Source organism: Archocentrus centrarchus, chromosome 8 (assembly GCF_007364275.1).
Source record: "Archocentrus centrarchus isolate MPI-CPG fArcCen1 chromosome 8, fArcCen1, whole genome shotgun sequence".
Lineage (NCBI taxonomy): Eukaryota > Metazoa > Chordata > Actinopteri > Cichliformes > Cichlidae > Archocentrus > Archocentrus centrarchus.
The window spans coordinates 11,598,761-11,624,036 of record NC_044353.1 but is presented as its reverse complement, the minus strand read 5'-3'; the positions used below and the strand labels follow the sequence as shown (position 1 = coordinate 11,624,036).

Below are 25,276 nucleotides of genomic sequence, written 5' to 3'. Positions count from 1 at the left end.
GTATTTTCACACAACCTTTAAATAACACAGAGGTGGTATACCTCACAGTCAAAAACCTATGGACCTAGCTACAGTATATAAAAGCCTATGTAGGAGCAGAGCCATAGTCCTAGATGAAACCTGAAACATCTAATGCAGGTATGGGATGCAGGGTTTTTCCTGAATATAGAAAATAATGCAGCCACTCAAGAGGGTTTGGTTTTTCACCAAAGGAAGATCACAGGCCTGTGATTAAAAAGAGGGTTACATTACTTAAACCTAAAACTTTTTTTTTTTTTTTTTTTTTTTAAATATCTAGTGGGCAATAATAGCAGGAAATGCACACACCTTTGTTAAGTCAGGTAACCCAGACTCTTTGCTTTAACTATATGTGGAGTAGTCATGCTTAGGAGCATACTCACCCTCTAAAGGCCCATTTTCATCCAGGAAAATTACTTAGCTAGTTGAGTTTTCCATGAATTCGCTGGAGCCTGGCTAAAACTTCCTGCACAGAAAAAATTTGACATCCCCAAAAATAAAAGAGCAAATACATTTTTTGAGAAGAGGGGGCATTTAATAATCACGTCAGCAAATTAAGTGAAAATATTACTGCTGCTACTATTTTTATTGAGTATATAAAATGTGTGATGTAGAGTCACCCGCAGTGCTGAAACTGTCACCAGACAGACAGCTGACTCCCTGACCCCAGCAGCCTTTCAAATGGAGCTCAATATTCTAACTAGTTAGTGAAAAAGTCAAGTTGTTCTATCAGTCATGAACTGACCTAATATTGACAGCTTTTGCTATCAATTACCACATTTAAAGGTAGACAATAAAACCAAAAGTGTTTGTTTGTTCTCATACAATGTAACGAGAGTCATATGGCTGTACAATTTGCTCAAAATCTAATAAATAAAGTTGGGGGGGGGTGTGCAAGAAATAGCACAAAAGGCAGATCACTAAATAATAAAAGGCTAAAAAATACCCCAAAACAAAACATGGTTTGCATATGACTCCATCTAATCCAAGTGAGATAACAAATAAATGCATTAACAGGACTCTGTAAATGTTTTATGGGCTTTATTCCATCCACAGTATCTCTGAATCAATGCATCTTGTATCTTTATCTTAATCAAAAGGTAAAATACACCAGTTTCTGTTCTCATCCAAATTCTTGTAAGATCTGTCTCTTCGATTCACTGTTTCTGTTAAATTTCATATACAAAATAAGGATGGAGGGTTTTTTTTTCCCCTTTCTTAAATTTGCAGTATTTCTACTGTACAGTTTATTTTTGTATTTTCTCCTCTCTTAGCGAGTCGCTCCTCTGTCCCAAACAGAAGTTTGTTTTACTTCTTAACAATTTGGATGACGTCCTCATGCTCCATGACGTGCGTTAGGCCAACTCTCTGAGGGCTGTACTTGGTACTGGTTCCCTGAAAGAACGATAGACAACACAGTTTAGAACCCCTTCAGTCCAAAGCTTTGTGTTCAAGTGTAAAGAATTCACAAACTGGACACATTTTAAGATTATTTACCTCCACTCAACACATCAGATTATGTATCAAATGGAAGAATTTTGCCTTACATCTACAGTAGAAAGATAGTGACTGTATTTTTTTAATGCCCCGTGACCAGGACCTCAGCAAACTCTAGGGCAACTTTACAGTTAATTCAAAGAGTTTACAGGACAAGCAGAAAATGTGTCTCTGAAGATCACTGACCCTGAAAACTTGAACTTACCCAAACCAGGGCATATTTGAACTGGCTGGCTAAAGTTCTGTGGATACGATGACACTGCAAGAAAAAGAAAAATCAGACTGTGTGCATACACAAAGTGTGCTTCTATTTTATTGTATAATATTTTGTGTTTTTATGATTTCTTGGATAGATTTATTGATGTGTGCATGTGTGTATTTCTTATTTTACTGTGTTATCCTGTGTTTTGTGTCCAGCACTTTGGTCAACTTTTGTTGCTTTAAATGAGCTTTATGAATAAATTTGGACTGGGTGTAAAACACTGTAAAAAATATATATCTGAATTTAACATGTGCTTTCCTTACCACATGCTCTACACTTGCTCCTCTTCTCATGATGATGGCATCATTAAAGTCTGGGCGCTCTAACAGAGGAAAGCAGAAATGGGTATGAAATTAATTTAGATCTAGGATTCATGGTCATAAGACACAAGAATGAATAAGAGCCAAATAAAAGTGTGCACATATGGATACCTCCTCTTTTCTTAGTATAAATGCAGATCAGAGCCAGATATTCCCACAACCTTTCCAGAAGGTAATCGAGATTCAGCTTCATCCCACAACTGAAACACACATGTGGGGAGAAAAATGAGGACACCTTTAGCTCCTTCATACAAACAGAAAAGGAGTAAAGTGACTGCTCTCATTTGAAGATGTCTGAAGTGAAATCTGCTGATAAAGAACTGTTATTATTATGTTATTAAGCTGAAAGTGTGACCAAAGAGGGAAAATAAAAGAATTCCCTCTGTGCTCCTGCAACCACATTATATATATGTTACTTTGTTTTACTTAAGCTGGCAGGTTTGATGTGTGTGCTTCTTGTATTTTCAAGGTGATTAAAGAGACTCTGGAGTAGAGCTGTGCCACATTATTTCTGCAGTAATACTGGAGGCAAATTTTTACATGAGATTAAAATGTCATATCACGATATCATTGCTATAGCAACGCCATGCGTTTCCCCCCTCGTGCACGCAACAAGCTCAGGCGCATCTGAGAACCTTGTGTCAGCCTTCAGTAACAGCTTAGTACCTAAAATGGAGCTACTTCAACAACCTCCAACAAAGCACAGAACTTTGCAAAATATCCAAGCAAACTGTTCCTGCTGAAGGTGGAAACAACAAACTTGTTTCACCACTTGGGGCAAAAACACACTGTAGAGTACAAACCAGGCTGTGAATGCTAGCAGATGGTAACGTGTAACCCAAATGTGACTCTTCTAAAGGCTGCTGCCTGCAAGCATCGCTAAAACGTTCAGTATTTTTATTTTCTATATCATCAGAAATATTGCAAATTTTCTTAAAACATTGTGACATAGTTTTGAGGCTATATCACCCGCCCCTACTCAGGAGCCAATTAGTTAACAGGCATTCATTATGGTGTTATGTTATAGTGTGAACCTTTGCAAAGATATCTGACCTGATTACAACACTGTGAGGTCTGCGTGCCAGGCGGTCTACTTCCTCAATGGAGATTTGATCCACTTTATTGTACACCTATGAACACAAACACGGGGGTGGGGGCGTTCCTCAATAAATGTATGCAATATAAAGAAATGTCAAAGTTAAAGATAGTTCCCCAACATCTCCAATTCCTTCAATTATTCCTCTTCATTAAAGTGTACAGCAGGGGTGCCCAAACTCCCGGCCCTGCTCCTACTTTCGGCCCGCGAATTGATGTAAAAAATAACATAATTTGGCCCTTTAAGTTACTTTTTTGACATTTAATGCTCTTAATTGGAGGGGAAGGCAAAATGTCAATAAGTAACTTAAAGGGCCAGATTGTATGTTATATTTGACATCAATTTGCGGGCCGAAAGTAGGAGCAGGGCCGGAAGCGGCCCGCAAGCCAAGTTTGGGCAAGCCCGGTGTACAGGATTTGTTATGAGTCAACAACAGCAAATCATCTCAAATCAAACAACAGGCTTCCCAAAATGATAAGGAAGCTTCTAAATAAGTATAAGGCTTTCACTGACTTACATATAGGCAAGGCATGTAAACTCTGTTCCCAACAATGACGTCTATGAACTCGTCTGGTGTGCAGTCCTCCCTGAAGAGAACTTCTGCATTAAAGATTTCTGAGGAGCAGAATGAAAGAAATAACCAGAGACCTCTGTGGCCTAATCAGTCCATAGAAATGCCAACTAGGCACAATCCATTAAACTGTATTTTATCCTGTGCGCTGACCGGGTCAAGGATACTGTATTCATGAAGAATGAGCTGAACGAGCTTCTCTGAGCACTGAGTGAGAGGAACTGTGGAGTTGAAGGAGAGGCCTCCACCCTTCTTGGGCTGCAGGGAAAGAGTAAGAAAAAAAAAAAAAAAGAACATCCATCCATCCACTGAAATTAATATTTGCTTTGCATTTTTTTTAAAAAACACCAGTGGTAGATCAAGTGGTCAAAACACTGCAAGACAATCATTTATGGCATATCACGATATCTGTGTAACACATGCAAGAACACATGCAATCACTGTGGGTATAGAATGTTATTATTATAGTTATTCAGACATGTGCAGAGGAGGAATGGCGGATATGCTGGGCAAAGGATCCTGAATATGGAGCTGCCAGGCAGGAGATAAAGAGGAAGCCCCAGAGGAAGTAAGTGATCTTATGAAGTAGGACATGCAGAGGGTTGATGTGACAGAGGAGGAGGATGCCAGGGATAGGGTGAAATGGAGGCAGGTGATGCACTGCGACCCCCTAAAGGGAGAAGCTGAAATAATAATAATTAGATTATAGTTGGGCAGCGAGATGGCATGGTGGTTAGCACTGTTGCCTCACAGCAAGAAGGTCCTAGGTTTGATTTCACCTTGGCCAGGGTATTTCTGTGTGGAGTTTGTATGTTCTCCTCATGTTTGTGTGGGTTTTTCTCCGGGTACTCCGGTTTCCTCCCACAGTCCAAAGACATGCAGTTACTGGGGTTAGGGTCACTGGTGATTCTAAAATGAGTGTGACTAGTTGACTCTCTGTGTTGGCCCTGCGACAGGCTGGCGACCTGTCCAGGGTGTACCCTGCCTCTCGCCCTGTCAGCTGGGATAGGCTCTACTGTCCAGGATGTCTGACATTTCCTCTTCATCTCAAGATCATTAATGTACACCACCATGAGTAGTCATTAGCTGTGGTAACTGGTAATCTGGTAGCCTGAATAGCTATTGCCACCATCAGATCAATATTTAGACCTTGAGAACAAAAAGCAGCATGTCTGTTAGCTGATGTTCTTCACACGAGTTATTCCAAATGTGAGAATTAAAAAAAAAACAAAAAAAAAAAACAGAAGTATGCAAAGTGTACCTTGAAATAAATATTTGGTTTTATCCTGTTGAGTCTGATGCCCACTGACTCCAACTCTTTTTCTAGAAGTGCCCTAAAAAAAATAAATAAATAAAAAAATAAAGACAGGCACGTATGGGTAAAAATCATGAATAAACATTTGTACATCCCCGAGACTCCCTCTAGTTTGCATCACAAACCTCTGAACATCTCCTTTCGTGGCATCCAACATCATGATGACAACATCTGCTGTCCTGGCAACAGCGATGACCTGCCGACCTCTACCCTTGCCTATAAGAGGTATAAAGGTTAAAGGTCAGTTTAACACAGCCACTAGAAATAAAGGTCTTTTATTTATGTTTTTGTAAAAGGATGAGCAAATATAAAAACATGAAACCAAAGCGTACCTTGAGCAGCACCCTCAATGATTCCCGGCAGATCTAGCAGCTGGATGTTGGCCCCTTTATACTGAGCAACAAATTAACAGCGTTAAGGACACAGCGTTTAAAACAGCACCTGTGAACAAATGTTTTTAATGTAGATGTGTATACCTCTATGACACCAGGTATGCAGGTGAGGGTCGTGAACTCATAGGAAGCAGCTTCACTTTCTGTTGATGTCATCAAGCTAAGGAAGGTGGACTGCAGGACACAACGGAGAATTAAAGAGTCAATGTTAGTCAAAGTCAATATTTTAATACGATATGCAGACTTTTGTAGAAGGTAAACTGTTTGCACTGTTAAAAAGCCAAAGGGAGTTATTCTCTCTCACAGAAATCAATGACTAGAACTCCGTGGAATGCCGACTTTCTACTCCAGAGTTTTCTTCCATTACTCATCTACATCACCATGTAACACATCTGCATAATGCCCACCAAGCAGCTAGCATAACACACCTTCAAAGAACGAGCAGCTGCCCCAGACTGTTATTTTTATTTACTTGCTACAGACGCTTCAGCTACCAAAGCATGCCAAACTATACTGTTAGCAGGAAATCCAACAAATTTAGCTAACATTTGTTAGCAGCTCCACTCTGAGTCTCCCCTGAATGACCGAACTCTTCACCCTAAGGGAGAGTTCAGCCACCCTTCAAAAGAAGCTCATTTCCAATGTTTGTATCCACAACCTTGTTCTTTCAGTCACCACCCAGGGCTTATGGCCATAGCTGAGGGTAAGAACATAGACTGACTGGAAAATCGAGAGCTTTGCTTTCATGCTCAGCTCTCTCTTCACCACAACAGACTACCGATACTGATGCCGCACTAATCAGTCTGTCACTCTCTTGCTTCACTATTCCGTCACTTGCGAACAAGACCCTGAGATACTCAAATTGGGGCACAACTCGCCCCGGACCTGGAGTGGGCACCAGGTCCACTCCAGGTCCGGGGCGAGTTGTGCCGGACCGGACCTGGAGTGGGCACTCCACCTTTTTCTGGATTAGAACCACTGCCTCAGACTTGGAGATGCTAATTCATATTTCCATCACTTCACACTTGGCTGCAAACCAGCCCCAGTGCAACCTGGACATCGTTGCTCAATGAAGACAAAACAACTGCATCATTCTGTCCATAAAAATGATAAACAAACTCACCTTCAGAATCACTTCAAACAATAATTAAGAGTTATGTTTTGTAACTAAATTCCATTTCTGGCCTCACTTTTGTCATACCAGTTGACGAATCAGAGCAGACCAGACTTTTCCGATGGGGTCCTTAAAGAGACAGGGGCTAAAAATAAGCCTTTCAGAAGGTGAGAAGAGGCGCTGCTGCAAAGTGCTAGGATCATGTAAAAACTGAGACATTATTAGGTAAAGAAGAAACCATAAATTTTTTCGACTTCTATATCCAGATCAGGAAACACAACCTATCGTCCACCATGTTGACATACCTTACCCACAGAAGGGAAACCAATAAGAGCAACACGAGCATCTCCTGATTTCATGACATCGAACCCCTCGCCTTTGGCCCCCGCTGACTTGGAGGGCTCCAGAAGTTGAGATCTGTATTTGGCTAGCTTGGCCTTGAGCAAACCCAGATGGTACTCAGTGGCTGGAGGAAAGAGTAAGGGAAAGAGAAAAAAATATCATTAGGTGAAGGGTCGTGACTTTTCAGATTTAAGTATATTAAAAAGCATGGTCCATGTTTGCTATGAAGTATGGTTTGGAAATGCTGGCAGAGCAGAAGATGTTTAGATTTTCATTGGGAGTAACCAGGATGGACAAGATTAGAAATTAGTACATCAGAGGAACAGCTTGAGCAGGTTGGAGACAAAGTTAGAGAGGCAAGGCATAGACATGTGCAGAGGAGGGATAGTAGATATACTGGGCAGAGGACGCTGAACAGAGTAAGACGTCAAAGGAGGTAAGTGGATGTAGTGAAGGAGGACCTGCAGAAGGTTGGTGTGACAGAGAAGGATGCTAGGGATAGAGTGAGATGGAGGCAGATGATCCGCTGTGGCGGAAAGAAGAAGAAAAGTATGGGTCCGACTCACAATAATGGGGATATTGTTAACATTATATTTCATATTAAATTGTAATACCACAACAATAAAGTTTTTTATTCTACTTAACAAATGCATAAATAAATAAAATATTAAAAAAAAAGACTAAATATTGTTTTTTCTTGAGGTGTAATACAACAATCACAGCTGACAAACACACACAGGTGTGTACAAGTTGGTCCACTGAGGGGCTAACAGTTAGCTCTGCGACTTCTCCTCTTACCTTTGTTTTTTTGTGTTCGAGAAATTTCTTTCTCGATTTCCGCGATTTTCTCCAGGATGCCCATGGCTGCAGTTCACAGAGGGACTAACAGCTACACCGTCCAAAATTTTTAAAAAAGGAAAGAAAAAGAAAGAAAAAAGCAAATAAAAACAGAAACGTGTCACTCCAGAGTTGTTAGCTTTGTTAGCCGCCCGGCTAACGAGGCAACTAGTGATAGTTAACAGTTGAGAAACCGCATCAAAAGCAACGAATGAGGGCGGATCAAAGCATGTGAACACCCGAATGTAGCACACGTAATGTCAACAACGTAAATTATTGAAATACTGTGGAAAATTACACTTTAGCAGAGGACACACTCAGCAGCATGCACAGTTAAACGACATCACCAACCGGAACACGGTCCGTTCCACTGAAACGTCCGGGAGAAACAAGAAAACTCGGGGAACTTTCACCTCACGTGTCGATGTTGTTACATCAGCCTGGAAGTGTGCAGCTTGTGACCGTGACACTGTCCGCACGATAGGAAATATTAAAGAGCAAAAACGCGTCCTCTCAGACGCAGGTGTACGCTCCTGACCGCAGTTCAGTTAGAGGTATTAACATACGCAAAGCAAACATGGCTGCGCCCACAGGACCGACAAGATCACAGCCGCCCTCTGCATTTGAAGGATTCCCCTTTCCAGTAGCCGGCAGACCACTGGAGGACAGCTCCGGTAAACAGCAGGAGCAGACCGGTGATGTGAAAAAGAAGCCATGCAGGGCTTGTACGGACTTTAAATCGTGGGTGAAAATGCAGAAGACGCAGGCGACAGCTGCTGCACAGGTGACACGATGGAGTCAGAGCTGGCTGGAGAATTTAGAAATTGCTTTGACAGTGTAAAAAGTTTATTATGTCTTAACCCAGTGACTCACTGCTTTAAAATATAGTTGTGATGAGAGCAAGAAAAGTGGGACGATATCTATGATGCGTTTGTAATAACAAAGCAACATAAATGTTGAATTTATCAGGTGACTCTGTTTTGATCCTACAGGAGACAAAAGCTGCAGAATCAGAGCCACTAGATCCCCAGTGTCCGCTGGACAGGGACGAGCTGGGGCGAAACACTTGGTCCTTTTTGCACACTATGGCGGCGTATTACCCGGATCATCCATCTGCCACCCAGCAGCAAGAGATGGGACAGTTCATCAGCCTTTTCTCCAAGTTCTTCCCCTGTGATGAATGTGCACAAGACCTCAGGGACAGGTCGGACCACAGGACGCCACTAGAGGCTGACAGTCAAATATCAGTTCTTGCACAGCCTTAACTTGCACACATCTTCATGCGTAAAGGGTCTTAGAAGTGATTTAGCGTGTTTTACTCCTTTATTTACCGTCACCACACTTTAAGATGCTTCAAGATGAAATGCAGTAATCACCAAACCACATTTCCTCTCCACAGATTGAAAACCAATCAGCCAGACACTAGCAGCAGCCACGCTCTCTCGCAGTGGTTCTGTCGTCTTCACAATGACATCAACATCAGGTTGGGAAAGCCTGAGTTTGACTGTTCCCGTGTGGATGAAAGGTGGAAAGATGGATGGAAAGATGGCTCCTGTGATTGAGTGATTGTGCTGAGAGAGATGTGACAGTTTGGAAAGTCCTGTCGTTGGTGCAAAACACCATAAAACCGAGCTCATATTGTGTTTTTCTTGTTTTGTTTTAATTTAGTGTAATTAATCTACTAATAAAATTAAATATTAAATAATAGTTTTCCTCTGTGTTTCTTGAGTTCAGAGCATTCCACTTCAATTTTATTTGTAAAGCAGCAAAGTACAGCAGTCGTCTGCGACGTTATAGAGAGAAAATCCATGAAATGCCAAAGTCAAGCTTCTGATTTCTGATTTTCTCCTTGTTGTCAGTGCCTTTCGAGGTATGACTCTCACTTGTCCATTAGAACAGTAAGTTAATTAATAATGGATTTTACAAAAAAATGATGCATCTTGGTCAGTTATCGCCAATCTTCAGAACTATGCAAAAGTCTTAAGTCACCCCCTTATTTCTTTATTTGCTTCCAAGGAGCCAGACTTGTAATCTTTTTTAAGAGGTCTTGAGCAGTAGTTCTCCAGGCATTCTGAACAGCGGGGAGGGAAATCAGAAAAACCAAATTCACAAAGTGCACAGTTCCTACCAGAATTGTGCACTTTGTGAATTTGTGACAAAGTTATGGACATAAGGTTTTCAAAACCACTTAGTAATGACCTCAGGAATTGATTTCTTGTACCAAAAAACTAGGAAGAGTGGTATCATATAAGGTTCTACTGGTAACAGGAGCTGAGATATGCCATTTTCTTTTTCTGATGGTGGCCATGTTGGATTTTTTTGAGGTGGCCACCAGGGGGCCACCTCAACTTGTATGCAGTGGTTTTTGAAAACCTTATGTCCATACCTTTGACCATGCCAAACACAGTTTTACAGACATAAAATTATTACACCAAGAATGTGATTCCCGAAGAACTATTGTCTGAAAACTTGGCATATCCTCGTGTCCTTGTGTCCTGGCCCTTCAGCTGATCCATCTACTGTTCACTGAAGCCTCATCAGGAACGTTCTCAGTGGAAGGGTGGCTGTCAAGAAGCAGCAGCTGAGATACAACACTGAGTGTTTGCAGTCATCTGTAAAACATGGTGGAGGCTCCGTCATGGTTTGGTGCTGCATTTCAGCCACTTGTGTTGTATGGAATTATGAATGCAGAGAAGTACAGTCAGATTTTGATCCACCATGCTATACCATTTTTCAGCAAGACAATGATCCCAAACACACTGCCAATGCAGTAAAAAACATACCTGGATAGAAACACACAATGGAACATTATCAGTCATGGATTGACCTCCCCAGAGCACAGACCTCAACATCATTGAAGCAGTGTGGGATCATCCTGACAGAGAACAGAACAAAAGGCAGAAAAACCAAAGAAGAGCTTTGAATGTCCTTCAAGAAGCCTGGAGAACTATTCCTGAAGACTGCTTAAAGAAATGACAAGAAAGCTGCCTCAGAAAGTTCAGGCTATGCTGAAGAATAAAGGTCCCCATACCGAATATTGACTTTAATTAGAATTCATTAGAAATGTACAAACTCTGTCTTTTGCTGTATACTGTATTTCCATGTCTGTATGCAGGTTTCAATAAATCACTGCACCTATTTCCCATTTTCCAACAAAAGATAAAGAAACGAGGGGTGCTTTGAGACTTTTGCAAAGTACTGTAAATTTGTGACAAATATGTCCAATACAAGTATAATTTCTAAGACAAATGTCTACTTATATAATGTCAACTGCATTTTTTTCAATACAACACTTACAATGCAGCACTGTAGGCTGTGGTAACATATAATAGACATTTGTCCTTTTCCCCTTCATTGTTTAATGTTGAGAAAAAAACCCAAATGCAATAATATATAAGATTATTTAAATATATTAATATCCATCCATCCACTTTCTTCCACTTATCCTTTTCAGGATCACAGGGAATATTAATATATGAAAATTATTAAATTTGTATTTTCAGAATGTAAAACTCAAAAATATGCATGAAGACTCTCATTTTGAAATTGTCATTTAAAAAGCTAGTACAGGACACAAACACATACATTCTTGCTCTCCAGATCTCATATTCATTTTGCGGTTTTCATGATAAAATAAAAGTTTTTTTCTATTTGTGCCAACTTCTCTGTGTGTGTGTGTGTGTGTGTGTGTGTGTGTGTGTGTGTGTGTGTGTGTGTGTGTGTGTGTGTGTGTGTGTGTGTGTGGGTGTGTGTTGATGGTATGGTGTAAAGACTCAACCTCTTCCTCCAATAAATAACCTTACGACAAGTAGAATTTTAACTTACTTTGTAATACATGATATTTCTCAATATTCACAATGCAGTTCGTGTACATTTACCAGGAACACCTTACAATCCTGCACTGGCATTTTTAATAAGACCGATAATGTTGATTTTTTTTATGCTGATGCAGTTTAATATTCAACAAAGCAGTCATCATAGAGGCTTCATGAATGAGAAAGTATCCCATGATAAGACACTTGTGACTGAACTTTCTGTGGTATTTAGCAGAGCTGAACCATCATGAGACTTTTCCTTATTTCATATTTCATAACCGCACAGTGTTTGTGACTGAGGCACACACAATTTCGCCCTCTGTATACTTTATAGCCTAGCTAGAGTCTAACTACAGTATATGAAACTCCTGGAATAGTTAAACTAAAGGATGTGTGCTGGTTTTAGAAATTTAGGGGACGTTTACAAAAAAACAGTTCAAAATAATCCTTTTGTTGTCCAGTCTATCTGCTTAAAATAGCTTAGGTCCATTTATTTGGGCACATTTACTTTATTATACACTGTTTCCACTCACTGTTTCGATACCTTTATTATTGTAGTTGGTACTTTGGTGTGTGTGTGTCAGCTTCAAAGCTGATTTTTCCAAGTGAACTTTCTAAAGTCCTCAGCTGCTATTGAGACTTGGTTTGTGTAAATTAAAATCTATTTAAAGTTTCTTCACTGTGTATATTTTGACATGCTGCTTCTCTACAATAAATACCACTTTTTATTCACGCATCTGTTATTTCTCCTTCTTCTTTCGGCTGCTCCCTTTAGGGGTCGCCACAGCGGATCACCTCCCTGCATCTCACCCTATCCCTGGCGTCCTCCGCTATCACACCAGCCTATCACACATCAGTTTTATTTCTGTGGCCTAAAAACATATATTTGCTTATCTTTATAGACTTATGGATCCTGTATTCGTACAGGGGGAGAAAAAAAAAACCCCGAAAGCAAAGTGCAGGTGCATTTGAAGATTGGAGTTTCCCAAACTGTGAAACAGCAAGGGCTATACAGACAATAATATTCTTCAATAACCTTATTCTAGATTGGGTTTAAGAGCGTTTTTTTTTCTTTCCATTTAATCTTTCTTTGTTCACCTGAAGTTTGCACAAATATTTGGGAAGAGCGTGACAATGTAGGATACCCCACAGTCAGGGTATCCCGTACTCTATTTTTACCATTATTAATTCCACTAACTTGATGTAATAACCCTTTAACTCCAAAAAAATAAAGGCTATTTGATTATATTATAATATTTTGAACCAACAGCATCAGTCCAAGTGGCCTACGTTATGTTATTCCCACTCTCACGTGTTATCGTCTTACAGTTTTATTTCATTATCCTATTTTATTTCACTATAACAATATTAAAGCGGGCTCTGTCGTAAATGCCCTCTCCTGCTCGTCTGTAGCGTGGGCACGTTCTTGGCTCTGCACGTTCTTCGTGCCCGCGCGTCTTTGGGAACGCGCAGGACCCGTCCCTACAGCAGCGAGCAGCAGCGCAACCATCCTGCCGTGGAGCCGGGAGCGTGGAGCCGCGAGGAGCGCACACACAGAGAGACAGAAGATGGACGGAGTGGGATCGTTCGGAGCGGGCCGGACCGGGTCCACAGTCGACCCGATTACCTTCGCCAAGCAGCCGCAGACCATCCTCAGAGTGCTGTCCTGGGTGAGAGCGGGTTTTCACGGTACTGCTGTTTGTGTGTGTGTGTGTGTGTGTGTGTGTGTGTGTGTGTGTGTGTGTGTGTGTGTGTGTGTGTGTGTGTGTGTGTGTGTGTGTGCGCGCGCGTGCGGGGGGGGTCCTCTCTGTTGTTGCTGCGCGAAACCAGTGACGTGTTTTCCCTGTAAATACAGACTCTAGAAATCCAAAGAAAGCTGATAAGAAGGTTGCGTGAAGGGAGACATGATATTAATGTTAATACTGGGGGTAATTTACAGAAATGCATCGTACAGGGTGTAACCAAGGCCTGGTGCTTATCTGACATCATGACCATGTAAGTGATTTCATTACAGATGTTTTTTTTTTTCAGATGTTTTTTTTTTTAGACCTCTCCTCAGCCATTCTCATCTCTACATGCCGTCTGCCCGCGTTTAATAAACACAGCACAGCCCGAGATGAGCAGCACACTGGATTGTGCTGAAAATAAGAAAGACACATCCATATGCATTCATCAGCATTCTCATTTCTGTCATTATGGTGTTTATTTACGGGCCCATTCACGCACCACATCTTATTTATCATTTGCCAGACATTTCACGGTCGATTACACTGTAAGTCACAATTTCAGCTACCGATTTTGCTGATTTACCCTACACCGTCGTCGCCGTTCGTCACCCCACCTGTGATTGGTCCGCGATCATCATTACGCACGGAGGGCCACGAGAAGCTTCGTGCCCTGACGTTTCATGTAGACTAAGCGCATCACCTCTGGGTGACACGGAGAAGGTCTTCCTCTCAAGTGCAAGGACCTCAAAGGGAAACCAGTGAATTGTATGCAAGTAATGTCATCAGCAGCAGCAGCAGCAGCAGCATCACGTGGTTGCGGATTTTTAAAAATATTTGACTGAATGCAGATCTTTGCCACATCATATCAAGATATGCGGTGCAAATTCATTATTCAGAAAAATCTGCCCCACTTTACTGTTGTAGCCACTCAATAAGGAACCTTTCAAAATCTACTTGATATACGGTAATGTAGTTCGCTGCTTCCAGGCCTGTGCGAAGCAGCATAAATGAGGGGGGGGGGGGGGGGGGGGGGGGGGGGAATAAATACAAGCACTTAGGTACTTTCCACCACTGCAGTGGCAGTTTACAGAAGACAGTACACCAGGAATCAATTTCAGGAAGAAGGCGAAATGAACTCTTGTCTGTCGTGGGAATCCACAGTCTCACATTTTTGACTGACATAAAATTGTTCCTCTATTAGAAGTCCCGTCGCAGACTTTTTGTAATTAAGGAAGAAGCAAATCAAAGTTTAAAGCAGGCAGATAGAGGAGAAGTGAACCCTAAAATGACATTTTTGGAGATGATGTACTTTGGTATATAAGCTGCTTTTTTTTTTTTTATCATGCTGATTCATTAAAAGCACCCGAGTGTGTATTTGCTCAGATTAAATCCACACATGTGATTAGTTTAAAATGTGGCATTATCCCATTGGGTGTCCTTCCACCTCTGTCATATGACCCACAAGACCCCCAGTATGAGTTCATTTTACTCTGTATGTGCATGTGTGTGTGTGTGTGTGTGTGTGTGTATCACATGGCCCTATTCTGCTATTGAGTGTTAGTCAGCTGATCAGCAGAGGGAAGAAGAAAGGCTGAAAATGAACTAAAGAGATTAAAGTTGGAGGAGGGAAAGAGAAAAAGTTTATCACAGTAGTAACAGAGACTTCTGTCACACGTGTTTTTTCAGTTTGCTTGCACATATAGCTACACAGAAACTGCCTCAGGACTGTGCGATTCTTGAGGGCAAGTGGAGCATCCACCTCTTCAGCCAGTCAGAGTGAAAGAGAGGAAATTAGGTTAATGCCTTTGGTTTGAGCACGCTCGAAGTGATGCTTTTGAGTAGTGCTGCCACAATCCCTTTTCCAGTGAGTCTGCTGCTGTGTTTGTTTGCTGGAAAGACGGAAAGAGAAATCAGTATCGCTTTAAATGGTAATCTTGTTTTTGTTTCCTTTAATTTAGCCCTTCCTTCCTGTCGCTCACTTTGTTCTTACTCTCACTCCACCCTCTCCTTTCTCTTCCAACCACAGATATTTTCCCTGGTGGTCTTTGCCTCCATCGTGAATGAGGGTTATGTCAACATAGGCAGTGAGCGCCTCCACTGTGTCTTCAATAAAAACACAGACGCGTGTAACTACGGTGTGTTTGTGGGCCTGGTGGGGCTGCTGGCGTGCTCCTTCTTCTTCCTGCTCGACTACAAGTTCTCATCCATCAGCTCTGTTAAAGACAGGAAGAAGGCTGTGATGCTTGAGATCGGCTTCTCAGGTGAGGGAGCAGATATGTGAAGTCATGTTCGCAGGTACAGCATAGAGCATAGAGCAGACTGTCCCAGTGGTTCTGAGTCATGCCAGCTACAGGAAGTGATTCATTTTTAAAGGTCTTACTTTGTGAGTTTGTTCTTTTTTTTTTTTTTATGAAATGCTTTATGAAAGAATAAAACAGATAAAATACATCACTTGTGTATATGCATGATGACATAAAGGAATTGTGCAGTGGATATTACTGGAAAAAAATAATTGATTTCCAACTAAAAGCAACATATTAAAAGATTTGCCCATCCTAACTGGGTGTGGGGCCTCTTGCTAAGAATCCCTGGAGTTTGTAAAGGGCCAGAAATCCCCCTAATGAAGGCCAGAATTCCCATCATTTGCTGTTATGAGTGCTAAATCGTACAGTGTGTCAAGTGAGAGCATTTCTGATCTAAATGTTATATGAAAGAAAAATGAAATAATATATATGCTGATCTGCTGAACCATCTCTAGAGTTTGTAGAGAGTGATCTGTAAAAGAGAAAATATCCAGTGAGCGGCAGTTCTCTGGGAAAAAAATGCCTTGATGCTGTCAGAGGTCAGAGGAGAATGGCCACACTGCTTTGACCTGATATGAAGACAATAGTAACTTGTTACAACCAAGATATGCAGAAGAGCATCTCTGAACATGCAACACGTCAAACCTGGAAGCAGAGTGGCTACAGCAGCACAAGACCACACTGGTTGACACTCCTGTCAGCTAAGAAAAGGAAACTGAGGCTACAGTTTGCATGTGGTCACCTATACTGGACAGCAGAAGATTGGAAAAAAACATTATTTGTTCTCATGAGTCCTGATTTCTGCTGTGACATTCAGATGGTAGGGTCAGTGTACCCACCTTCTGATGGCTGCTTCCAACAGGATAGCACACCATGTCACAAACCTCAAATCATCTCAGACTGGTTTCTTGAACACAACAATGACTTCACAGCACTCAAGTGGCTTCCACAGTCACCAGATCTCAATCCAGTAGGCCACCTCTGGGATATTCATGATGGGAGATTCACATCATGGATGTGCAGCTGACCAATCTGCAGCAGCTGTGTGATTCTGTCATGTAAATATGGACCAAAATCTCTGAGGAATGTTTCTAACACCTTGTTAAATCTATGCCGTGAAGAATTAAGGAAGTTCTGCAGACAAAAAAGGGGTCCAACCTGGTACTAGTAAGGTATACCTAATCAGGTGGCCAGTGAGTATATAAAACAAATTCTATATGTAATAATAACATTGATCTTCTGGCTTAAATCAGAGCTGCACTTTGACAAATTACAGGGTAACCACTGCACGCCTAAAAAGAAAACAGTAATCAGTGAGAATCAAAACAAAGAGAGGTTTTACTTATGATGTGAAGGTACAAAAGTGAGTCAATAAAGCCTGGAGTCAGGATTCAAAAGGCTGGGGTTCCCCAAAATACCAAAAGTGCTACCGATCCCGGCTTGCTTCTTTATTTTAAATGACATCTAAAGAAATGAAACCTGTCAACTGGCATTAAGTATTAGAGAAATGAGAGCATTTCATATTACTAAAAGGAACAAAGAAGTGCTCCCAATGCAAAGATCTGAGAAATCAGCGCATACAGGTGTTCTTTCCTCTATGAGAAAAGCTAACTTTGAATTAACTATTATTGTTCTGCTGGTTTCTGGCAGGTTTCTGGACCTTTCTATACTTTGTAAGTTTCTGCTTCCTTGCTAATCAGTGGTCTCGGACCAGAGCTGAGGAGCTGCCACTTAACCAAGGAGCAGATGCCGCTCGGGCAGCAATCGCCTTCTCCTTCTTCTCCATTATAACCTGGGTAAGCCTCTCCTACCACCTAACAACAAAAGCATCTTTAATCCCAAGAGCTAAGGCTGGCCAACTTCTTTCTAACACTGCTCTCTAAAGACTAAATACAAAATACTATGAGGCACTTTACAAAGAATGATTGGAAACCATCAAAAGAAATCTGTCTACATTTTCACAAAGCAAAACTATTATGTTGTTGGGCATTTAAATTACATTGCTGTGTGATCAGAATCTCTTTATTGAGCCTGAGGAAGTCCTGCAAATTCCCTAGAACCATTTTCACAGATCTACTAAGGGAGTAGCCAGGCTGCAGCTGTTCACATACAGCCTAAACTTAAATCTGGACATCAGAGTATTTAAAGCACACGCTGCACTGGGTGTTATCTCAAGTCTTCATTTTCTATAATGTCTCAGTGTTTGTTTTTGGTATACTGTACAGTTAGGTTATCAGCAAGATAATCCACTCACTGCCGATGTTTCTGGGCACATACAGCTAGATCCATAAATTTTTGGACAGTAACAGAAATCTCTGGACAGTTGAAACCAAGATGAACGTGTACTAGAATGATGGTAAGAGAGAAGTATGGAGAAGAAGAGAAACAGCCCATGATCCAAAGAAAACCACATCATCTGTCAAAAATAGTGGCGATAGTGTTATGGCATGTATGGCTGCATTAGAACCAGGTCACTAATGTTTACTGATGATATGACTGCTGATAGAAGCAGCAGGATGAACTGTGAAGCGTACAGGGCTGTACTCTCTGCTCACATTCAGCCAAATGCTGCAAAACTGATTAATTCACAGTGCAAATACACAACGACCGAAGCAAGCTGCAAAAACAACCCTTTGCCTTGAATTTCTCAATTAGATATTCTTCAATGGCCAAGGCAGTCACCTGATCTCAACCTAACAGAGCATGTTTAGCGTGGTTTTCAGTAATTTAAGAGAAAACTGAATGCAGAGAGACCCACAAACAAGCAGCAGGTGAGGGTGGCAGAGCATTTGGTAACATCATAGGTTCTGGACTTCAGGCAGTCTTTGACTGCAAAGGATTTTCACCCAAGCATTAAATCATCTGCTAAGAACCTTGGTGCCACCTTGACCAGCTGACCAACATATGAATTTTGAATCTCACATCTCAAAGCTCATCCAGTCTAGTTTACTTGTAGCAAAAATCAACCCCTTATTGTAATTCAGTCAGCTGGAATTTTTAGTACACAATTTGATTTTCTCCCACCTTGATTATTGTAATTCACTTTTTACGTGCTTATCTCAGTCCTCCGCAGCACGTCTCCAGTTGGTGCAGAACGCAGGAGCAAGGCTGCTAACAAAAACTAGCCTGTGTTCTCATATCACACCTGTTCTTGCATCCCTTCATTGGTTTCCAGTGAAATTCAGAACGATTAACATATGAAGCTCTACATGGACAGGCTCTTCTTTGTATATCAGACCTATTGAGACCTTATCACTGCAGCCGGCCTCTACGATCCTCTAACCAGGGTCTCCTAACTGTTTCACACTCTAATTTTAAATCCGGAGGCGATTGTGCTTTTGAGGTGATGGCGCCCAGACTTTGGAACAGCCTTCCTCGGCCGAGCAGGTGGGCTGAGTCTGTGATTTGCTTCAAACATCTGCTGAAAACACATTTTCATAGGTTAGCGTTCCCTTAACCTTTTCTCTGTAATTCCAGGCTATTGTTTACATCTACTGGCAGATGTGGAATTGTGTATGTGGAATGAATGCTTGATCATATAGCTGATTGTGCAACAACAACAAAAAATAAAATAAAATAAAATCTGTCGTTGTCAGAATTCTCCTGACAGAAGTATCTGAGTTGGCTTATCCTGCAGAAACAGAGTACTCTAACTAACTCTATTAAACTTCATCAAAGTGGGATCAGGTGCACAGACATTATTACTTCTGATTGAGCTCTTTGACTTTACAAAGAGAAAAGTTAATAACAGTCACTTCAAACAGAAGCTCAGGATTAGCACCCAGCCACTCCTGATGCTTGTTCCCAGCCGGCCTGTTTGATCATCCATCATGACCTGACCTATATACAGAAATCCATTTCTGACTAAATTTAAGGTAAGAGAGTGGTCATGAAGCATCTGAACTTTGCCGTCTACAGAAGTTCAGAAACATCATCCTTGTCTAAATGTTCGCAACCAGCTTCATTTGGAATTCCTCGTATTTTGTAGATGAGAAGGCTGATTTCATGACTAAACAGTAAATATGAAACTCCAGCAGCTGGTTAGTAGCATAAATACCAAAAACAGGGAGGACATCACTTCCCTGGATCACAGTTTACCAAAATCTGCTGAATCACTTCTGTGATTAGCACATACTGCGGTGTTTTTTGTTTAAATCTAACTGTAGATATGTCTGATTTTAGGAGACTCACTCTTGGCTTCTTCTTGAGGTTTCCCTGGTTAACATGACGGACTGTTTTGTTACCTGTAAACTCAGCCACGATATTTCCCCCCTTCTTTCTGACTTTATGTCAGCTTAGACTACTACCTTACATAAAATAAATGAAAAAAAATCCTACTTTTAAATGTGTTTTGTGGTTAATATGTGTTTGAAATGAGCTTTTGTGATTAGGAATAGCTTACACTGAATAGTGCACTCAACTTTGCACCCTCTCTGTCCCCCTTTCCCCGCCCTCCAGGCTGGTCTAACAGTGCGCGCGGTCCAGAAGTATCTGCTTGGCACAGACATGACCCTGTTCACCACTGAGCACATGGACGGCGGTGCACCCACCCAGCCATACCCCTCCAACTCTCCAGGAGGTGGCGGCACCACTGAGACCACAGAGACCTACCAGAGCCCACCATTCACCGAAAACAATGCAGCACCCACATACCAGGTTCCCATTTACTAAAAAAGATAGACCTGATGGTGGAACAAGAAGATGGGGAGAGGGATGCAGATACAAGGAAACTGCTTGATGTTACACGTGCAGTTGTTTATGTTGATCTGGGCTGAGTTTTCAGTAAGTGTTGAATAACGGCCTCTGATTCCTCATTTCTTCCTCTTGGTACCTCTCCTTCCTGAACATTCCAGCTTTATCTGCACTTTTGTACGTTTGTATGTGGAACAAATCCACAGTACAGGTACGAGAGCTGATAAAGCAAAAGAAAAACAAGTGGAGGAAATGTAGAGCAGGAGGCCACGTTGCTGACTTCAAACACAATTTTGACAAAAAAAAAAAAAAAATAGAGAGATGAAATGATCAAGTCAGTGACTCCATCACAACAAAGCAGTATTAGATACCTAAAAATAGGTACATACATAACGCACCCTTGTTTTATTCTTTTTTATTTATTCCATATCCCCTTTCATGTCAAACACTGCAGGGAATTTTTTTTTTTATTAGCTAGAGTCTGGTCTTTCCTCGTGTATTCCCTGCTGCAGTTACAGGTCACCATCTGCATTAAATCTGCATGTTTCCAAACTTAGACATCAACTAAGTGCCATACTGTACTGTGTGTTTCAGACAGTGACTTAATTTAGTAGTTTTTCACATGCTGTAAAGAGAGAGGAAAAAAAAAAAAGAGAAAACAACAACAATGTTTTGTGACCAAGTGCAATATTTCACATTCTTATGTAGGTAGGTAGATGCAGAACTGCAGGTAAGCTAGTTAGGTCAATTTCAGACGCTGTCTCAAATTACATGCAATTCTTTTAATTGTACTGATAAGGTTCAATGATCTGACCGCCCTGGTGACGTTTGCAGGAAATGGAAGTTATATCAGATGATCAAACAGCTCCAGAGAAGGAATCTCTCTTCCATGGAAGTTGAGCTAATTTAAATGTAATTTAAGAGTAGTTTAAAAAGCTTTTATATCGTCCTTTTAGACATGTTTAAGACTTCCTTAATGAAGTCTATTGCACATTTTAAAGGAAAAGAGGGTCGCAGTGCAAAATATAATAATACAGTGCAACCCTGAATGAGCCGGTGTGATTTGGGGTCATTTTGATTACACTTAAAATTCAGTGGGGAAACCTTTATCCTCATTGAATCACTGTTCAATCTGGTATGTCTCTGTACCTGACATGAATGGATTATTAAATGGTCCTAATGGGCTCTTGTGCTGGAAGTGATTATTAATGCTGGAAAGTCACTCACATGACTGTAAAAAAAAAAAAAAAAGACACAAAATGGCAAGAGAGAGACACACAAACTGATCAGGACTTTGAGTTTGGGGGCCTTTGTTTCACAATCAATCTGCAGTTCCAGTATTCAGTGTGTTTTTTGAGACAGTGTCCTATGCTGACTGCTGTGTGTACAAAATGGGGAGAGTGGGGGCTGTTCCGGGTAAATTAGGTCTGTTTATGTTTACGTTTTAGAAGCTGCCAAACTGCCCTGTGTTCTTATTGCCGTCTTTTGATTACCACGTTACTACTATGTTGTTAATAGAATCTTGGTTGGTAGGGTGGGGGGCACAGATGAGCTGTGGGGGGGGGGTGAGGGATTGCTGGAGGATTCAGTCTCAGGCAAAATAAAAAGTTGAGTTGTGGGGTTTAAGGATCGCTAGCTGGCTAATTCATTGATCCTGCAATCCTGCTATTAAGGAAAGAGGGGTGGGGTTGAGGTGTGGGTGTGGGTGTGTGCGTGCGTGCGTGCGCATATTTAGTTGCCATGATGACAGGGTGGTTTGGATGTGGGTCACCAAGGGCCCTGATGTAGATAGTACCCATGCCAACCATGTCGGTGTGTATCGGTATCTGTGCTGTGCTTTACGTACACTCTCCATCAGTGAATCTGTAGTGTCGGTGTGTGCGATCGTGTGAGTGTGTCCACGTGCAACAAGGTGTACAGGTGCACATACATCAGCATGCATGAGGGACGTAAAAGTCTTTGCATTTGTGTTTAAAGCTCTGTGTGCGTGTGTGTGTGTGTGTGTGTGTGTGTGTGTGTGTGTGTGTGTGTGTGTGTGTGTGTGTGTGTGTGTGTGTGTGTGTGTGTGTGAAGTTAGTTGGGTTCTGTGCTGCATTAAAGTTATTTTTCTAACATGCATTTGTCAAAGAGGAGGAAATCACAAGTCTACTACAGTATTTAAGAATCTCCTCAATAAAAATATTATTTTAAGCTCAGCGTATTATCAGTATCCCTGTCAAGATATACAAAATGCAAAGTAAATTAACAGCGCCAATTCCAAAAATTCGAGTAGAAGCAACAATGACCTGCTGAAAGCCTTTCTTGCTCTTCTGTGTAAACGGTTACCTCTGCTGCAGCAGGACAACCAAAGCGATCATCGTAGTTAGAAAAGAAAAGAGTTCATCGTGCATTAAATGCTGCATCATTCTGACTCTGATATTTTAAAAAGACTGGCAGGCATCGGTGCAGGACTGACAGGACTCCTTCTTGCATTTGTAATCGCAAATGTCTCCGTACCTTAAATCATCTTTTTGATTCCTTTGTTGTACTCGTGCATGAGATTTTTCTGCAGCCACAAACTTAGAATAATATTAAAAATCCAAATCCAGACTTCAGGGCCTGGGGCTACAGAAATGCCAACAGACTGAAAATATTAACTAGTGTAGTCAGTTATGTAGTTATAAAAAGCTCTTACTGTGCAATAAAGCCCTTCATACAATTTCTGTGTGTCCTGGGTTCCAGCACTCAAATGAATGACAAAACTTTGAAGGTAGTGATATATAAAATACAGAAAATAACACGTATTTACCTGCGATCATTTCTTTTAAACCTTTTATTCACCACACAGTCTGTCAGCAAGTGCTTATTTAAGCATTTAGTTAAATGTAAGAGATAAAGCAGCAATTCCGTCTTTCAGGATTTTATTTTGGGACGGGATGCAACACCAATGGCTGCTGGACTACTACTACTAGAATATTGGATGAGTGGGGTACCATTTTAATCTGTAAGAGTTAAAGGACTACATTTTGTGTTCTGTCCATTTTTTTTTGCCCACTGGGTGTTAATTGTATACAGTTTGTTCACAGATTCCTATTTTAATATGATTTGAATATGGTCTTGCAGAGTCCAGGTTTGTGTGTGAAGTGTGAAGTAGGCCAGCTCACAAATACATAATCAGAACCTGCCAATAAATAAAATTTGACACACTATTTAAGTATAACTAAGGTTTTTGGTACTCTTTGCAGTCACCATTTTTGTAGAGAAGACATTTAACATATTTGAACACAGCTTTGTTGCTGGCGGAGACTGCCATTGCCAATCTGAGAAATCAGATTTAAGCAGCTAAATATTTACATGGACAAAGTTCATGTTCAGTCTTCATTTATGGCATTATTTTGAAAGCAGTCAGTTAAAATGTATCAGAAAGCACTGGTGTAGTCCTTTAAGTCTTCAGTGTAACTGGGATGGCAGCAGGTAACTGTGGTTGAGGGGTGAGGTGCTGCTGGGGTGTGATTGGGTAGTTTGGGTTGCTGTCAGGTCGGGTTGTGTTGATGTTCTCAGTGCTTCGGTCTCTTCTTTAGTCACTGTGGTAGATTATAATAATAATACAAGCATTCTCCGTGTTTTGTGCTCTGGCCCACGTACACTACCGTGGTTTTGATTGATTGTAAAATTCCGTATGTTATTGAAGTAAATGGAACTTTTGTGTGATGCTGTCCAGGGTCTGATGTGTCCACTATTGCAGAAATTTTTAAAAAAATATGTCAGTAATGATTATTTATAACTAGAATGCACTCTGTTGGAAATACTTTGATCACTCTTAAAGGGGCTAAAATCAGTCATTTTATGCGATTATACCATTAATTTGTTAGGCTGAGGTCATAAAAAGGCTATGTTATGTAGTTCAATACATTGCATGGATGTAAGAACATCTTCCTCCCATAGATGCGAATTGAATCTATGTCAACCAACAAACAAGTGAATATTGAATTTTATGGCGTGCCACCCCTTTAACATTTCTTCTGAGTTGCTTCTTCCTTTTCTGAAGGTGTTTGACCTCTTCAGTGTAAAAACGCTGTGTACAGAGATGTGTATCACTGTCTATTACCTGAATGTCTCTGGACTGCAGTCTGACCGTCGCTCCAATAAAAAAGAAACCACGTTTCTGTTTCTGGGTTTAATGTGTGAGCACCTGTGATTTATTTAAAATTTTAATTTGACATTTTTTTGTTTTTTCTTGCACAAGATACTGACTCCTAATATCTCCTGCTACATCCCTTTGGGTTTGCAAGTGTGTGTGAGCATTAGAAAAGTGCAATATAAATTACAGTCCATTTACAGTGGACTAAACTGGAAGAGGAGAAAATACTAACTTGATTGTTTAGTTTGATTTAAACGAGTTAGCCGGTATAATAGCTGGACAGTGCAGTGATGCATCTGTCACCTCTCCAAAAACCTGCATGTCAGGTGAACAGGTGATTCTAAAGTGGCTGCAGATGAGACAGTAAAAAACATGAGTTAAAAAAGGACAGAGTGGGCTAACGTAGGACGGAGGGCAAAGGAGCAGCAAATACATGAAATTGAATGAATTGCATGAAAATAAATTGTCACCGGATGAATGCTCAGCTGTAACTGTCAGCGGACCACTGAAGCAACATGTGCCATTGCAATTATTTAATTTTTCTTGAAACAGAAATTCTGAAGAAGTTTTTAAACTTCTAAATTTAATTTATAGTCAAAAGCCTATAAGTCAACAGTAATACATCTGGAATTAATCTGGTAGTTGAAATTCTGCAGTGAAACAGCTGCTTTGTAGATGGAAATGATGGCCGAATTGAACATTTTTGAAAATTCAATTGGCTAATGGGATTTTTTTTTTTTTAATTAATGGTTCCAGAGGGACAAACTTGCACAGTTTGGTGCTTGTATCCCCTTTTAAAAGATGTTTTTTTTTTTTTTTTTTAAATAGTGACACAGATGATGAAACAGACCTCAC

General features: G+C 40.9%; 3 protein-coding genes across 5 annotated transcripts; 2 read left to right on the top strand and 1 right to left on the bottom strand.

Moving 5' to 3' along the window:
• Window positions 1-1,044: 1,044 nt before the first annotated feature.
• On the bottom strand, window positions 1,045-8,318 carry drg2 (developmentally regulated GTP binding protein 2). Of its 3 annotated transcripts, none has more exons than XM_030736049.1 (14): window positions 8,178-8,318; window positions 7,726-7,816; window positions 6,891-7,051; window positions 5,556-5,645; window positions 5,412-5,472; window positions 5,205-5,295; window positions 5,026-5,098; window positions 3,932-4,022; window positions 3,711-3,808; window positions 3,151-3,227; window positions 2,209-2,297; window positions 2,041-2,099; window positions 1,721-1,774; window positions 1,045-1,413 (listed from the first exon to the last, which is right to left on the bottom strand). In XM_030736049.1, the coding sequence occupies exons 2-14, from the start codon at window positions 7,787-7,789 to the stop codon at window positions 1,327-1,329; spliced, it is 1,095 nt and encodes a 364-aa protein (XP_030591909.1). In that variant the 5' UTR covers window positions 7,790-7,816; window positions 8,178-8,318; the 3' UTR covers window positions 1,045-1,326. The 3 variants fall into 3 exon arrangements, with proteins under 3 accessions (XP_030591909.1, XP_030591908.1, XP_030591907.1); XM_030736048.1 differs by having other exon boundaries at window positions 8,116-8,252; XM_030736047.1 differs by having other exon boundaries at window positions 8,063-8,183.
• gfer (growth factor, augmenter of liver regeneration (ERV1 homolog, S. cerevisiae)) lies at window positions 8,309-9,435 on the top strand. Its single transcript, XM_030736058.1, has 3 exons — window positions 8,309-8,548; window positions 8,757-8,968; window positions 9,164-9,435. Exons 1-3 carry the CDS (start codon window positions 8,342-8,344, stop codon window positions 9,324-9,326), a joined length of 582 nt encoding a protein of 193 aa, XP_030591918.1. The 5' UTR covers window positions 8,309-8,341; the 3' UTR covers window positions 9,327-9,435.
• Window positions 9,436-13,097: 3,662 nt separating this feature from the next.
• On the top strand, window positions 13,098-24,461 carry syngr3a (synaptogyrin 3a). Its single transcript, XM_030736056.1, has 4 exons — window positions 13,098-13,249; window positions 15,333-15,567; window positions 17,260-17,405; window positions 20,068-24,461. The coding sequence occupies exons 1-4, from the start codon at window positions 13,148-13,150 to the stop codon at window positions 20,278-20,280; spliced, it is 696 nt and encodes a 231-aa protein (XP_030591916.1). The 5' UTR covers window positions 13,098-13,147; the 3' UTR covers window positions 20,281-24,461.
• The last annotated feature ends 815 nt before the right edge of the window (window positions 24,462-25,276 follow it).

Excerpts from the sequence above, each read along its gene's own strand:
- syngr3a (XM_030736056.1), top strand. The coding sequence starts at position 13,148 with ATGGACGGAGTGGGATCGTTCGGAGCGGGCCGGACCGGGTCCACAGTC. Across the intron at positions 13,250-15,332 it reads TCCTCAGAGTGCTGTCCTGG|ATATTTTCCCTGGTGGTCTT; the intron begins GTGAGAGCGGGT and ends TTCCAACCACAG. Across the intron at positions 15,568-17,259 it reads GCTTGAGATCGGCTTCTCAG|GTTTCTGGACCTTTCTATAC; the intron begins GTGAGGGAGCAG and ends GGTTTCTGGCAG.
- gfer (XM_030736058.1), top strand. The coding sequence starts at position 8,342 with ATGGCTGCGCCCACAGGACCGACAAGATCACAGCCGCCCTCTGCATTT. Across the intron at positions 8,549-8,756 it reads AGGCGACAGCTGCTGCACAG|GAGACAAAAGCTGCAGAATC; the intron begins GTGACACGATGG and ends TTGATCCTACAG. Across the intron at positions 8,969-9,163 it reads GCACAAGACCTCAGGGACAG|ATTGAAAACCAATCAGCCAG; the intron begins GTCGGACCACAG and ends TCCTCTCCACAG.
- drg2 (XM_030736049.1), bottom strand. The coding sequence starts at position 7,789 with ATGGGCATCCTGGAGAAAATCGCGGAAATCGAGAAAGAAATTTCTCGA. Across the intron at positions 4,023-5,025 it reads AACCAAATATTTATTTCAAG|CCCAAGAAGGGTGGAGGCCT; the intron begins GTACACTTTGCA and ends CTTTCCCTGCAG. Across the intron at positions 2,100-2,208 it reads TTATACTAAGAAAAGAGGAG|AGCGCCCAGACTTTAATGAT; the intron begins GTATCCATATGT and ends TTCCTCTGTTAG.